At 40.4% G+C, this 17,024-nt stretch overlaps 1 protein-coding gene across 1 annotated transcript in view; it reads right to left on the bottom strand.

Annotated features, from left to right (window-relative positions):
- Positions 1 to 962: 962 nt before the first annotated feature.
- PPTC7 (protein phosphatase targeting COQ7) overlaps positions 963 to 17,024 on the bottom strand; it is a 58,433-nt gene continuing 42,371 nt past the window's right edge. The window contains exons 3-6 of the mRNA XM_038762554.1: positions 14,957 to 15,155; positions 10,399 to 10,522; positions 7,944 to 8,073; positions 963 to 5,002 (exon numbers count right to left, since the gene is read on the bottom strand). Of these exons, the coding sequence (XP_038618482.1) occupies positions 4,944 to 5,002; positions 7,944 to 8,073; positions 10,399 to 10,522; positions 14,957 to 15,155 (512 nt within the window). The 3' untranslated portion in view covers positions 963 to 4,943. The remainder of the gene's footprint in view (positions 5,003 to 7,943; positions 8,074 to 10,398; positions 10,523 to 14,956; positions 15,156 to 17,024) is intronic.

The following is a 17,024-nucleotide window of genomic DNA, read 5'->3' as shown; positions in this document are numbered from 1 at the left end:
GGGCCTGGGAATCAGAGGATCTGGGTTCTAACATAGGTCGGCAGCCTGTTTTATTTGATCGGGGCAAGTCATGTAGCTCCTCTGTGCCTCAGTTTCCCCATCTGTAAAGTGGGGATTCAATACATTCATTCACTCATTCAATCGTACTTATTGAGCGCTTACCTTGTGCAGAGCACTGTACTAAGTGCTTAAGAGAATGCTTAAGCAGAGTGGCTCAGTGGAAAGAGCCCGGGCTTTGGAGTCAGAGGTCAGGGGTTCAAATCCCGGCTCCGCCACCTGTCAGCTGTGTGACTTTGGGCAAGTCACTTCTCTGTGCCTCAGTTACCTCATCTGTAAAATGGGGATTAAACTGTGAGCCCCCGGTGGGACAACTTGATCACCTTGTAACCTCCCCAGCGCTTACAACAGTGCTTTGCACATAGTAAGCACTTAATAAATGCCATTATTATTACTACAGTATAACAATAGACAGACACATTCCCTGCCCACTGTTCTCCCGACTCAGACTATGAGCCCCACATGGGACAGGGATTGTGTCCAACCTGTACCTACCCCAGTGTTTACAACTGTGTTCGGCACATAGAAAACACTTAAATACCACCATTATTACTATGATCGAATGAACATACCATTTTCATACTGCAGAAGGAAGGTTGTGGCTGGACTTTTCTGTGACATGGCACGACACCTCTTCCGTCAATCCTCCCTCCCCTTGACCAATCGATCGATTGATCTGCTCAGCTGGATGATGAAAGCGGTAAAGGGGGTAGAGGGAGAAGAGTTTGAAACTATGGGATCTGTGCCCTCAGCAGCGTCCCAATGGCCTCAACCCAAGCAGTAACCAGCATGAGGGGAACACACCAATGTCATCAATTAACTGCGGGCCAATAACATATCCTCCAGTGTCAATGGCTCATTTCGTGAAGCATTACCAGTTAGAATGCAAACGTAAAGAGAAACAATTTAGTATAAATACTATTTTATTAAATAGCTTTACAGTTTATTTAAATGTATTTACAGAACTATTCCTGCATAAGTTATTTTTCAGACATCCAATTCGAATAATTTACCGCTTAGGTAAGACAAGTAACAACAGTCACAAAAAAGCATCCTTTTTAGTTTACACTTATGTTTGCTTCATCGTTTCAGCTGTTTTTGCCACAAATTACCTAACAATTTTAGTTTTCTATTTGGTCACGGCTGATTCAGTTGAGAATTTACTGATGTGTTTTATGATTGTAATTCAAATCACCTTGTTAAATTTTCTTATCCCACTTTAGTTTTTTAACACATCAGTCCAGTATTGAATTTTGCCATTTGTGATTTTGACGTTTTAAATCCCTTTTCATATATTTAACAGTGACATACATTTTTTTTCAGGGAATCGGGATGCTGCAACTCTGTCAATTATAGCTAGTAAGATGGTAACAAGGAACCATGAACTTATCCACAAGTAGACATTCATACAGTCTCAGCCTTACTTACTTAAATTCAGGTTCTCTCAGATATTCCTCTGCAAATTCCCACAACGGTGGTCTTATTACTTGGTGTAATAGCTAGGGCATTAATGTTATTTCATCTCCCCCCCAGAGCAATTACTGCAAAGAGCAAAAATCTCTCTGGCAAGTAAAGCTCAGCTGAAATCCACACAAGCTCAACTCCAAAACAAATATACCTGGAATAGATTCTTGGTAAATTAGAGCCCGTCATGTCATTAATTTCTCTAGCCCAGGGCAAATTACTGTTTCTTTCCTCAATCGTTGCTCAATCTTCTTTTCCTAAGTATACAGACTCCACTACCTCCATTCAATTATTTTTTTCTGTGCGCAGGCAGCTTAAGTTCATAGGAAGAAATAAGGTTCTGATATGTTTAGAGTGCACATCATCAAACAGAACAACATAAAATTCTCAAGCATATGATAAAAAATATTACTTCTTTATAATACAGTATTGCTTTATAAATATAGATGGAAAAAGCTATAAACTTTACTGGTCTTTGGTGCATCCGGTGAGCGATAATTTGCCATTCGTAAATTAAAAATCCCAATTTCTTACTTGTTATAAAAAAATCCATCACGGGAGGCAAATGGCTTTATTTATCCTGCTTGGTTTCAAACATCATTAACACAAACAATAGGGTTAGAGTCAGGTGGCCCCAAAGGTGGAACGGCTCAGCCCCCAGCACGGAGGCTCCCACTTCACTATTTAGGATTCCAAAACTCTGGATTAAGGAGGGGCGACCAAAGTATGCGACAACTGAGCAAAATGGGGGAAAAGCACTTGTTCAGTACGCTGAATGGATCCACAGCCCCCTATATGACATATCAGTTACAAAACATAGTACGGGAAATAGGAAAGGCCGGTGAAGGACTACGGTGACGAAACGATTTGTGTCTACAGGTGAAGTCTCAGGACAACTGCACGTTACAATCTTTCTGCTCCTTCCTTTTCTGGAACCAAAATAAAAGGGGATTTGTTTTTCCATTTTGCAACAGCCATTGTTCGAGAAAGACTTTAATGTGATTAAGTCATCTGCCTAAATCTCAGTATAGGTCTGGACAGATTGTGCCGGGGTTAGATGAGAAGAGAGGGAAACCAATGACTTACTACCTCTGTTCTCATTAAAAATGGAAACTGTAGGCATTGGGAAATTCATGCTGAGAGTACCCAGATTGAGGTTAAATATTTTTCAGAATACCATTTTAACAAAAACCAAACCAAAAGAAATGAAGTCATATGCCTAAGGAGGAATATATTCCTTCCTCATGCACCCATACAAGAAATTCACGGTCAGTGGTGTCATCTTGGAGTATACACACACACACACACACACACACACACATATATATATATATATATTTATATAGGAATACATTTAAATTCCTTCCAAAACTCCACCTGGATGCAACTTAATTTACTTTTACAATTATTACCCCGAGTCTGCAAATATGCTGTGCAAAATAATTATCCACCACATGTCACTCGCTGTTCAATGTTTTAATCACACTAACATGATTTCGCTCTCCCACTCCCAACATCCTTACCAAAGAATTCTATTTTTGTCAAGTTAAGGTAGTTAAGGCCTTCTGACACGTAATTAAAGGTGATTCAAAATATATAACTAAAATTATGCCAATTTAGGAATAGTAGATAAATTACTGAACTGTTTACAAATGAATAACTCATTCTCATCATAAATGAAATGCCTGTTACAAGCATGATGCATTGAAATATAGTAATGACATGTACATGGTACATGTTAAATGATTTTTAAATAAAACAAAAGCTTTGACATACAGTTATGCAAATATACAGTACAATTCCACCAAAAAAAAAAAAATCTTCTAAAACAGGTTGAGGTAACCTCAGACATAGTAGTTTTACTACAACAAACCAGGTAGTAAGATCTTAGTTTGGAGAGAAAGACTTTCTATATCCTCCTAAAGTCAATGCTTACTAATCAGCATCCTCATCTAAAGAGCAATGTTATTTGACATATATAAAACATGGCTTTAATTTAAGTATTTCTAAGAATAATATATTTTTCTACCACCAAGAAGTTAACGGGGGCAAAACGGACCAAAAATATATATCTTTACAGCAGTCACCTTATACATGAGCCTTAAAAATAAAGGAGCACGCCATGATAATGGGGAACTCGATTTCAGGTAATTTAAGAAAATGGTAGATTGTAAAATGGCTATTGGATAATTGTAAACATTATTAAGCTTGATTCAGTAATCCTTATATGTCATTTACACCACCTGCAAATATTACTAATTTTTCCACTTGCAGATATAGTGTTGCTGCCACAGCACAAAGAGAAGTACTCTCTTTTTCCGATAAAGTCAGGTCGGGTTTAAACTGAATGATGCTGCAGCATATTTTACTAAAAATACGAGTCGCATTAATATGGAGGCTATCGTGTCAATTGAAAGCCAAGGAAATTCAAAGTTACAGCTGTCTGTTCTTTACCCATCTTGTGTGTGGTACAAAGTTCACGAGTTTTTATATCATTATATTTCTCTCTCCCTTCATCCCTCTTCTCTGTAATATAATCAAGCAGGCTGAATCATTTTTTTTTCCCTTTTTTAAGCTACAACCTCAAATCTCCAGGCTTTGGGGAGTTGTCACAACCATATTATCATTTCTCAATTATTCTTTAAAAACCGTCTCTCTTTCCCCTCACTGCACATTCCAAGAAATCAGTTCCACTAGCCCATGGAATGGACTAGTGATCTGCCAAAATCTTAGCCACAGGAACACAAGCATATTTTTTAAAAGCACAAAACATTTGCACCCTTAGAACATAAACTGATCATTTCTGCTCATTTTGGAATAAAAAAAAGGGCTCTTGGGTTCAACACTTCAATATCTTAAGGTAAACCCAGAGCTATTTTTACAGCACAATTATAAGCCTCTGAAAAATTGAAGCTTATAATAGAAAAACACATACACCCTTTTATCTTAACAAGACTATGCATATGACGGAATATTTGTACCATTTTCTTCAACGAGTAATGGACTTTTCTAGTAGATGAAGTAGAATATGATTTGGGGTGTGTTTTGTTTTAATCAATTGTACATATATTTCGTTTTCAATAATCTACCAACATTATTCAGTTTTGATAGTTCAACCAGTGATTTCTGAAATGTAGCAGCCCTGTATGGCTCTGAAGGTTCCTCCCTTGGAAAGGATTATTAGTAATGCAGGACAAACTTCAAGTCTTGAATGTCATCAATTCTTGCTGGCAAATGTGAGCTAGTATATCCAATAGTGGTTCTAGAAGTCTCAATTGGGTCTTTAAAAAGACAGGCAACAGGCTTAAATCACTGGCTATTGAGATCAGCGGCAAAGAAAAATGTGGTCCTGCCAGCAGGAACAGTACACATGGAGGGAAGAACTCAGGGACGACGAAGAAAAGAGTGGACATTTTGGTGAGTTAGTCTGTATATTCAGCTACTATGGAAAGAAGGACAGTGATGTCATCTGGTTTTCCTCCTGAAATGTAAAAGAAAATTTTATTTCAATCAATCAATCAATCATATTTATTGAGCGCTTACTGTGTGCAGAGCACTGTACTAAGCGCTTGGGAAGTACAAGTTGGCAACATATAGAGACAGTCCCTACCCAACAGTGGGCTCACATATCTATTCTATTTATTTTATTTTGTTAGTATGTTTGGTTTTGTTCTCTGTCTCCCCCTTTTAGACTGTGAGCCCACTGTTGGGTAGGGACTGTCTCTAGATGTTGCCAATTTGTACTTCCCAAGCGCTTAGTACAGTGCTCTGCACATAGTAAGCGCTCAATAAATACGATTGATGATGATGATGATGATAAAAGATTCACTGATTAATTTTTACAGAAGATACTTTACAAAAGCAAATGAGGCCAAAAACGTCAACGGAGAGGCACATTTTACCTTTCAGTACTAAGAAGATCAACAGCATGAATTACATCTGATTAAAACAACTAGAAGATTTTGCTTTAAAACAGAGAGATGCTGATGAGCTTTCAAAAGCAGGACGGTGGCTAGTTTTCTTTTTTTAAGAGCCTCTGCCAAATTGGGAAGCAGTAGAGGCAGTGCCATCAGGTGGGAATGACAACAGGTGCCCCTTCCACTTGGACACCTCCTCCAAGGCTTTCAGGAGAGTCCAAGGAAGAGACTGCTGATGACAGGAGACATCTGCACTCCCAATAACCGAGTGCCTCAATGAAGCAGCAGAGGTGAGGACAACGTAAATGCTCCTCCCACAGGTATAGCAAGTTGCAGCAGCTGCCATAGCTGCAGCCATAAGCTTTATATTTCCTTTCGTGATAAAAGAGATCGTGCAGGTACAGCCATTTTTTTGGGGGGGGGGGTCATTCAGGACCCAATGGATCATTTATATAGCTACACCACCCCCTTCCCCTCAACTTAAAAAAAATATTGATTCCCATCCGGATTTATAAAATATTCACAAACTAAACTGAATTTGCTTTGCAAAGCAGCTACGATTACACGCCTTACTCAACTGGAACTTTTTTTTTCCCCTTTACTATGGAAGGCCATCCAATCCTGACATGCATGCCCTGACACATCAAATTCCTCCAAGACAGAGCTACTGTGTCATGATGATACAAAATTATGTAACTCTTCAATTACAGTGTATCCAAATGACTGTAAGGACAATTTAACATTACCTTCTCGTTTTTTTTTTTTTAAACAAAGAGGAGCAAGTAAGCGGGCTAATGGTGATACTAGAGCAGGCAAGTCAAACACAAGCCGGTGGACGGGCCACCTTGGTGGTTAAAGCATAATTGTGGGGGCTCCAATTTTGAGAGACACAAATTATTAGTACAATTATTAACCTAAGGAACAAAAGGAAATGAGATTGGTGAATAGATCCATTTTATTCATAACTTGTAGATTCGGAGTAAATCAAGGGGCATTCCTGGCAGGAGGGAAGAGGAGTGCACACATTCAGGTATCTTCCCCTTGGGTCAACTCGGGGGCAGGAGTGGATAAAAAGAGGGAGCTAAGATCATCCCTCTTCTGCTGGTAGGTAGGGCTATCGGCTCCTGCTCTAGACTGCCTAGGCTGTTGTTGCCAGGGGCTGCTCCCTGGAACTTTCCAGTGAAGGAACTGCCCTGCGGGGTGTCTCAGATACCGCTGAACAGCCCCCAAAATAGTTGAAGCACCTCCAGGCTGGAGTCAATAGCTGGGAGAGGCAAGGGAGAGGTAGCTTCACTATTATTATTAACACGGTTGGGGACGAAGGGGCGGATTTTAGCGATGTCGTGAAGGTCGAACTGAGAGGATCTGTCACTAAGACAGATTAAATATGTAGGTTGAATGAGAGAGAGGAGTCTGTTTATTTTGTTAGTATGTTTGGTTTTGTTCTCTGTCTCCCCCTTTTAGACTGAGAGCCCACTGTTGGGTAGGGACTGTCTCTATATGTTGCCAATTTGGACTTCCCAAGCGCTTAGTACAGTGCTCTGCACATAGTAAGCGCTCAATAAATACGATTGATGATGATGAACTGCCCTGCGGGGTGTCTCAGATACCGCTGAACAGCCCCCAAAATAGTTGAAGCACCTCCAGGCTGGAGTCAGTAGCTGGGAGAGGCAAGGGAGAGGTAGCTTCACTATTATTATTAACACGGTTGGGGACGAAGGGGCGGATTTTAGCGATGTCGTGAAGGTCGAACTGAGAAGATCTGTCACTAAGACAGATTAAATATGTAGGTTGAATGAGAGAGAGGAGTCTATTTTATTTTGCTAGTATGTTTGGTTTTGCTCTCTGTCTCCCCCTTTTAGACTGTGAGCCCACTGTTGGGTAGGGACTGTCTCTATATGTTGCCAATTTGGACTTCCCAAGCGCTTAGTACAGTGCTCTGCACATAGTAAGCGCTCAATAAATACGATTGATGATGATGATGATGATGTTCCGCTCTCTCTCCCTGGGTCTCCCTGCAGCTGAATTGGTCACCCCTGCCAAGGCCCACCCAGAGCCTAATGGCCAAGTCCAACAACCGTCAGTTTGACATGCCTGTACTAGAGCCTGGGGAGACAAAGGAGCCAGCGGCGTGTCAAAACCGGGAAGGACACAATGGCAGACTGTCTGGATTGTCTAGTCAGCCTTGCAGGCTCAAGTCCAAAACGGCAAACTGTGGCAATCAAGTGAGTCAGGTCAACCTTGCTTTCTACAACCGAGGGCATTAATGAAAGACATCGACGGAAGAGAGAGCAACTCTCCTGCCCTCAACTTCCCAAACGCTGATGGCCGAGCTTTCTTCCAGTGAAGTCTCGACGGCCTCAGGGTCACGTTTGCAGTCAAACCCCATGACCGTAGTCTACACATTACCACCTGTAAGCTTCTGGGCCATGACTATTCTGTCCCTGCCACCATCCCCAAGGCTTCAACAGCTTCTGATTTTTATGCTCTGGGAAGAACACGTACCTCTCACATTCAATCCGTTGTCACAAGCAAACTGTGCAAAAGGTGACATGTAATTTGGGTCGTATGCCAGCTCATGAGCTTGTTCAGCAATGCTTCTCGCAGTCTGTTGGATGCTCTCATAATTTGAGTTCTGCAACAAAGGACAGATCAGAGTTAGTGATGACCCACAAAAATAGTTTCTTTTTATGGGAATATAACTTTTAAACTTTGATACACTGAACGGCCTTTGGTTCTTTGTTTTGTTTAAGCCAAAAAAAAAAAAAAATTCAATCATCATTCCTGACGAATCTTTAAAGCAGTCTGAGGTAAAAGAATGTGTGGGCTGTGGAGACGTTAACTGAAAAGCCCTATGGGTATTGTGATTACTGGCTTGAAGCTTGGGGTTCTTTTTAAAATCCTTCTACCCTAGAGGCATTCTGGCTGGAAAACCTTGGTTGGAACAATAAAGGGAGGATTCATCGTCACTGGGATTTCAAAATCTTTCTTCTTCCCACATGTTCTGGCTTGAGAAAAACTATTCCTACCCATGCTAGCCCAGGTCAGCCATAAAGCTTCCATGGGAGAACAAGAGTCACACTCCAGATCCACCAGGTCATCTTCAAGTCCACCAGATTATTTTCTAGGTTCATGCTGAATTCCCAACATCTTCTGATCATTTCATATCAATCAAGAAGTGCCTTCTAAAAACTACCTTGAAAGAGCCTAGGCTAACCTCGGATATAGCCACTCACCATGGTGAGTTAACATTTCGTGTTGGGTGAGGAGAAAAAGACGACAGGAATACAGCCACCACCTTAATAATTATGGTACTTGTTAATATATGGCTTAATATAATAATATTAAGCCATATATAATAATAATACATCAATAATATAATAATTAATAACAATATATAAACAATAATATTAAGCCATATATAATAATATATAATATATTATAAATATTTATCTATAATAACATATAATAATATATAATATTATAATAATATAATATAATACATGGCTTGGCTTAATATATGCCAAGCACTGTTCTAAGCTCAGGGAAGATACGAGTTAATCAGTTCAGACACAGTACCTGTCCCACATGGGGCTCACACTCTTATCCCCATTTTACAAATGAGGTAACTGAGGCACAGAGAAGTTAAGTGACTTGTGTGTCCAAAGTCACATAGCAGACATATGGAGGAGCCAGGATTAGAATCCAGGTCCTGTTGACTCCCAGGCTGGTGTTCTATCCACTAAGCCACGCTGCTTCTTCTCAGTAATAGGGCTGGCTGAGACATATTGCTCAAAAAAATGATGCCACCCACCTCCTAGTCCTAACATATCATTCTCCAGGATGAGAAAAATGGGACACCTGGATCCTGTTTTTGAAACTAGGTGGAATCTAAAAGTTTCTGGATCATTTCACAGGTTTAGAAGACGGAAACTTGGCATCCTCTGTTATACAAGCAGCTAACAGGGTTGTCAACTTTTTTGGGGGGGCAGGGGGAGAGGGCCAGGGGAAGGGGGGAGCAAGAGGTAGGGAAATGATGGGGCTCACTGCCCCCAAAGCTTTGTGGCCTGCCCTCTCATCAATCATAAGCTGAATTTAAGATGGAGCCACTGGAGAGGCTCCTGATTTCACCCAACTCTGACCTTAGGAGGAGACCATCTCCCTAAAGTGGTCAGACCCCTCTGCATGTGTGTATGTGACTAGCCCTGTGTCTGTGTTTTCCATGCTCCATTCCGCTTGTCCAGCTCCCACGGTAGAAGTACGTCTATGATCCCTTTCCCCCAGATCTGTAAGCCTCTCATGATTTTCCCCTAGCCTGGCTTTCTGTGAGGTCTACAGATAAAACAGAAAGGTTAGCACCACTGGTGTCTGGGATCTGCAATGCCACAAAAAAAACAACAAACCCATGTAAGTACCAGAGTTTACTGGATTGGTAATTTTATGAGGTTTATTACCAGCAATAGAAAGGGGGAAAAAAATCTCTGAACAGATTAAAGTTTGCTATTTATTTACACGGCTGGTCTACATCCTAGAGATGCACATTACGGATGAATCCTATAGGCTCTGTGGAGGCTCCAGTACAGTTCTTAGACTTCATCTCCTATACAGTTACCACTGTTGACTCCCCTGTGAGTAGAAGAGGAGATGTGTGGAGAAATAAGTGAGAAGGAAAATATTTTCTTTCATTCGTTTTTCTTCACACCTCCCAACTCTACTGCTAAGGGTTAGAAGGAAGTGTCGTCCCTTGCCCCTCGCCTGGTTGTTTCCTTAGGTTTACTGAAACAAGCTGATATCTAGTCATTGGATTCACTCCCTCTACTTAGTATTTCTAAAAGTAGACATTTATTTTCTTCAAGAATTGGAAAAACAGTATTTCTCTATGCCTAAGAGAGGAAATACAATCACCTTGGTCAAAACAGATAGAGATTCTGAATTGAATTGGATAAATTTCTTCCGTTACCTTTAACTTTTTCAGCTCCTGAAGTATCATGTAATCAGGCATATTGTCGAAGAGTCCATCTGTTGCTGTCAGGATAATGTCTCCTAACTGGACATCAAAAGACGTACTATCAGCAGCGTCTGGGCTGTGAAAATAATTAAACAGTGACAATCAGAGACCTGGAGCAGGGAGAATGATCAAAACTATTCTCCAGGATTCCATTGGTAAAAACCAACCATTATACTCATAAAAAATACCTATATGTCAACAGATTCCTGGGAAATTTGATTCAATCCTTCAAGTAAACTCCTTGAGGGCAGGGATCATGTCTACCAATTCTACTGAACTGTACTCTCCCAAGCGCTTACTACACTGCTGTGCACACATTAAGTGCTCAATAAATACCACTGACTGACTGAGTTCAAGGCTCTACCAATACTCCTCTGATCTATTCTGTCTCCCCATTCTAGACTGTGAGCCCGTAGGGACCATCTCTATATGTTGCCGATTTTTACTTCCCAAGCGCTTAGTACAGTGCTCTGCACACAGTAAGCGCTCAAGAAATATGACTGACTGACAATGAATGAATCGATTACATAAGATTCCACTGTGTAAAAACAGGTGGTATACAGTTGCAATTGTAGTGTTTTAATAAGATACTGAGAGCTTGGGAGAGATTTAGTAATTAATCCAATCAAATTTTTAGTGAGCATGAACCTCAGAGCACACCAATTTAAAATCTGACAAGATCAATTAAACAGAGTCAATCACGTGCTTCCAAAAGAACAACCGGTTGCTTTAGATGAATCACATTCTAGTGCTCTTCTAAATTCCTGGTAAAAATGAGTGTTGCTTTCGTGTTTTCTAAATTTTGAGTGCCAAATTCCAATCACATTTACTCATGTTCAACTCCCACTAACTTCACTGAAGGGTGGGGGCAGGGGACAGAATTTGGATCTCAAAACGTTACTTTAGATGACTCAGTTTTTTAAACGGCATTTCTAAGTTAAGCATTTCAAATCTAATAAGATGCAGCACGGCATAACGGATAGAGCATGGGCCTCGGAGTCAGAAGGTCAGGCGTTTTAATCCCAGCTCTGCCACTTGCCTGCTGTGGGGCCTTGAGCAAGCCACTTCACTTTTCTGTGCCTCAGTTACTTCATCTGGAAAGTGGGGGTTGAGACCGTGAGCCCATGTGGGACAGGGACTGTGTCCAAACTGATTTTCTAGTAATAATAATAATGGTATTTATTAAGCGCTTACTTTGTGCCAAGCACTGTTCTAATTGCTGGGGTGGATACGAGGTAATCAGGTTGTCCCTTGTGGGGCTCACATACCCACACCCCAGCACTTAGTACAGTGCTTGGCACATGGTAAACGCTTAACAAATACCACAATTCTTATTCAAATCACATATTTGTTGAAAAGCAAAGAGAATTCAATACCCTATTTCATTCAATCGTATTTATTGAGCGCTTACTGTGGGCAGAGCACTGGCCTAAACACTTGGGAAGTACAAGTCAGCAACATATAGAGACAGTCCCTACCCAACAACGCGCTCACAGTCTAGAAGGGGGAGACAGACAACAAAACGAAACATGCGGACAGGTGTCAAGTCACCAGAATAAGTAAAAATAAAGCTAGATATACATCATTAGCAAAATAAATAGAATAGTAAATATGTACAAGTAAAATAAATAGAGTAATAAATCTGTACAAACATATATACAGGTGCTGTGGGGAGGGAAAGGAGGTAGGGCAGGGGGGATGGGGAGGAAGAGAGGAAAAAGGGGGCTCAGTCTGGCTCAGTCAGTATTTATTATTATACTACATTGGGTTACCCAACATATGACAGAGTTGCCCCAAGGCTTACAAATCCCACAACGCACTTCACATGGATGTGTATATATTAGAGGAAAAAAGGCTTAACTCTTGGAAACAGATGTGCTCTGGCTGAAAGGCTGCAAGACAAGTGGGATTTCAGAAGTTACTTGAAAAAGCAACAATAAAGACATTGTCTAGAGCTAAATGGGTAGGAGAGTGGGAAAATGAAGGGACTGACTGGAAACTAGCAGGAAAAAAGGGATCCGAAGGAGGGAAACTAAAGGGCAAGGACAAAGGCAGAGAACAGAGCCTTGAAAGTCAAGACAAAAAGACTGGATATAATACTGTGTATACTGTGTTGACAAGAATTTTTTTTTTTTAAAAGTACTGAGACAGACAAAATACAGAGAGATGTTTTGGGTTCCTCTTTCCTCGGTCTCCTTTACTTACTGTAAACAGCCCCTGCAGATAACAAATCCTTACCCAGGTATATCTTCTCAACAATGAAAGTGTCAAACACAACCCATTTCTCAATTGAAATATAGAAGAAGGATCAGAGCCACACCCTAACAAAGTTAGCTACTGAATGTACACAATGACCGAACTGCATTTGAACTTATTTGACGTTCAGTTAAGAGCGGGAGCAATAACGGCGATTTAAAATGATAACGACTAAAATTAACAGAAAAGTCATAATTTGATGTGAAACTGAACTCAAATAAGAATGCATGAAATGACAACTCTGGAAAGAATGTCAAACTGTTTACCGCAACAAAAGACTCTACCCTGGAGCAGGCTGACTCACCCTGTGGAATTAAAGGAGAAAAAGCCTGCTATTTCATGTTTGCTTAGTCTTTTGTAACAAACTGGATTTCAAAAAAAATTTAGATCGATGACCAGGTTGCCAGTGAAGTGCGGTTTTGGGCTGGTTTTTTTTTTTTTTTTGGTCTCCCCACCACCGGAGTCCTGCCTGTGAAAGGCCTGCTATCACTGGACAATTTGTTCTCGTCTCCTAACCCTCCCGTCTCTGAGTTTGGTGTTCGGCCAAATGTAGTTTTGCCCATTTTGACTGAACATACTGTGCTGCTGGAAACTTCCGACTACGCTGAAACATGAGCTGCTATCACATGCTAGCTTGCTAGCCTACTATGTATGCCAAGGAAAGCAACCTTGGCTTGACGGCATACTTTTTAAGGAGATCACTCCCGAAGATAAAGAGCAGCAGTATGGCCAGGGTGTCTTTCAATATATGAAGAGGGGGAAACAGGTGCAACAAAATGAACGCAACCAAAGGCATTACCATGACCCCCAAGTTTCACTAGCCAAGTTCACCATCTAACCTTGTGACCAATCACTTAGTTCTGGAGTTTTCTGTTCTTGGACAACCCCTTATAGGATGTTCTAAAACTGCAGCCAGAGCCTATTCTTCTAATAACATACTTAATAATAGTAATTAAGGTACTTGTTAAGTGCTTACTATGAGCCAAGCACTGTTCTAAGCATGAGGGATGATACAAGTTAATCAGGTTGGACACAATCCCCGTCCCCCATGGGGCTCATACTCTTATCCCTATTTTCCAGATGAGGTAAAGGAGGCATGGAGAAGTTAAGTGACCTGCTCAAGGTCACACAGCAGACATGTGGCAGAGCCACAATTAGAACCCAGGTCCTTCTGTCTCCCAGGCCTGTGCTCTATCCACTAAGCCACTCTGCTTCCCCACAGTCTCATATTTTCCAAATACAGTTATATGCCAGTTTGAAAAGTCAAAAAGCTCAAAGGTCTCCATAAGAGTCACTAGCAGGTTTTAGAAATACAAAACAAGAACTGATTTACTTGTTGCAAATCAACAGATTTTATTCGCCAGTCTGGATTTAAGACCTGGCTTGATAAACATTACCAAAGGCAGTATACCAATTTGCCCAAAGCCTCTAAAAGACATTCAACTTCTGCCTCAATCAAATCTGGAACTGATGCCCAAGTGCAGTGCTGTTAACACCCACACAGTGAACTTTAAGCAATGGCTTAGCGAGCCTTAGCTTTTGCATAGTGAAGTTTAGGACATAAGATAATAGAATCCAGGTTTTTTCTTGTTAAATTTTTTGCAACGGTGAATTAAGCGAAGGGAAACTTGGAAAACTATCAGTATTTATTCAAAAAGCAGACTCCTATTAACGATAAACAACCAAGGTACTTTCTGCGAATGTCCTGCTATTCTATTTTGCCAGTTTTTTTTCTTTCCTAGGGCATATTTAGGCATACTACGGCAGCACTAAAATTCAGATTTAATATACATTATGTGCCCTGAATTTTTGAAGTAATGCAGAAATCAACCAAAAGATTTCAGTGTACAAACTGTACGAGATACGGCAGGCTAGCACATTGACTCCCTTCACCAGCACCCAAATCCAAGCCTCTCAGTGTTAAATGGAAGAAACCTGTCAAATTATACTACAGAAATATGTTTTACTGCCTTTTCTTGTATGGTACATGTAACGCAGTGTATAAGTGTAGTTGAAATAGCTGAATTGACCCAGTAGCTATGAGACAACAGTGAAGTCCTGTAAAGAGAAAAATGATCTGAGATCATTTCCTGGAGCCCCAAAAGGGGCCTCCTATCACACTGTATTACAAAGGGGGAACGCTGAAGAAGAGACTTGCTCCCTGTCACGCGAGTGGAGTGGAGCTTAATCTAAAATTCCTGACTCCCAGTTCTACATTCCAGATTCCCTCATCATGCAGCAGTAATTAACTTACCTGTCACTTAAGACGACTCCCTCTGCTTCGGGAGGAGCTATTGAGAGTTGGAATGGAGTGTTGAAGTAATGCTGCTGCTCATCAGACCGGTGTACTACTTCTCCTCCCCTAACTACCAGAAATCCAGAGTCTCCCAAATTTGCTGTATGTAAACGATGACTTGTTCTATCCAGAACTACTATGCAGGCCGTGCTGCTTCCTGGAAAGAAAAGAAAAAACAAAAACCTTCCACTTACATTCCATATCCAGATTTCTCAAGACATTCCTTTTATTCATGCTGTTCAAGAAGTAACATTTTTCACCACTGGAATTTTCTTGGATTGTTTTTATTTCTATCCTATCTGCTATAATCAGATGTCTACAAAGTGGCAAAAGGACAAATATTGGTTAGCAAGAATGGCTACTATTCGAAAGTAGCAACACAAGAGAAGGAACATGGCCTACTGGCAAGAGCACGGGATTGGGAGTCAGAGGTCAAGGGTTCTAATTCCGCCTCCACCATTTGTCTCTGTGTAACCATGGGCAAGTCACTTAACTTCTCTGTGCTTCAGTTACCTCATCTGTAAAATGGGGACTGAGACTGTGGGCCCCACATGGGACAACCTGATCACCTTGTATCTAACCCAGTGCTTAGAACAGTGCTTGGCACATAGTGAGCATTTAAATACCACAACTATCATTATAATTATTATAATAACATCAATAATTAATAATAATTTTCAATAATAAATAATACCAACATAACAATCAATAAATTATCAATAATAAACAATATTAATAAAATAATTAATAATAATGTGCTATAATTATATTATTATCAATAGCAGTATTTAAATGCTTGCTATGTAAGCATTTATTAATTATTAATAAATTATTTATTAATTGTGCTTACTATGTAAGCATTATTTAATAATAATAATAATAAAGGCATTGTTAATGTTTCCAAAAGCTTTAACTTTTTATATATTGCTTCATTTGCCAACTGTATGTGACAAATAGGGGAGGCAGCAGGGAAAGAGCATGAGGCTGGGAGTCAGGAGATCAGGTCGAGCCACAGCTCTGCGACTGACTCTGTGTGAACTTTGGCACATCACTTTACCCCTCTGGGCCTCAGTTTCCCCATCTGCAAAATGGAGGGAAGACGGTGAGCCCTGTGTGGGAAAGGGGATGTGTCCAATTTCATAATTTTGTATCTACCTCGGTGATTAACACATAGTAAGTGCTTAATAATTGCTGTATTATTAAAACTAATGCAGAATTGTTTTAAGAAATAAATACTTAAAATGTAGGCAGAGGGGCACTATTTAAGCTGAAAAGACTTGCTACACTGGCATAACAATTTGAACAAACTGTTATTATTAAAAGTGATCAAATTTTTACTCTCCTTCCCACCTCTTCCCCCCTGCAAAATGGCTTCACTTAGCTCAGATGAAAATATCATTCAAATAGGACTATTTTTATAATGAATTGAAAATTATTTCTTAAAATCTACTTGACATATTTCTAAAAGGATAATAAATATGAACTTAAAGATGGAGAACTACACAGGTACTATAATATAGCACCTATGCACCCCCTTGTGTATCTATAGAGTTTTCTTGATAGACATATGGAAATGGTTTACCACTGCCTTCTGCCGTGCAGTAAAAACCCGAGTCTCTGCCGTTGTCTTTGATCTACATTGATCACTCGATCATCTACCTTTGACTCTTTCCCATGCCGCCGTTGCCCAGCACAGGCGGATCGACTTTGACGCTTCAGCTTCCACCTTTCCATAATGGGTAGCCCCATATGGCGTAGCACTAAGCTTCATCAGCATATGCAAACTCTCCTGCCACATTAAGGCGTCGATTCATAGACAACTCTTTGGATAACCATACCAGATGGACTTTATGACAGAAGATGAGACATTCTGAAGAGTGTGCGTCCATGGAATCTCTGTGGGTCGGAAACGACTCGATGGCATTTGAGGAAGATACACACCCTGTACTCACAAAAAAAATTTACTGATCTAATCTGATCCCTAACTTTACAGCCAATATCTACGAGTTTGGACGGGTAAACTATG

Source organism: Tachyglossus aculeatus, chromosome 21 (genome assembly GCF_015852505.1).
Source record: "Tachyglossus aculeatus isolate mTacAcu1 chromosome 21, mTacAcu1.pri, whole genome shotgun sequence".
Lineage (NCBI taxonomy): Eukaryota > Metazoa > Chordata > Mammalia > Monotremata > Tachyglossidae > Tachyglossus > Tachyglossus aculeatus.
Note: the sequence above shows the minus strand (reverse complement) of the source record. Positions and strands in the feature narration are given on the sequence as shown.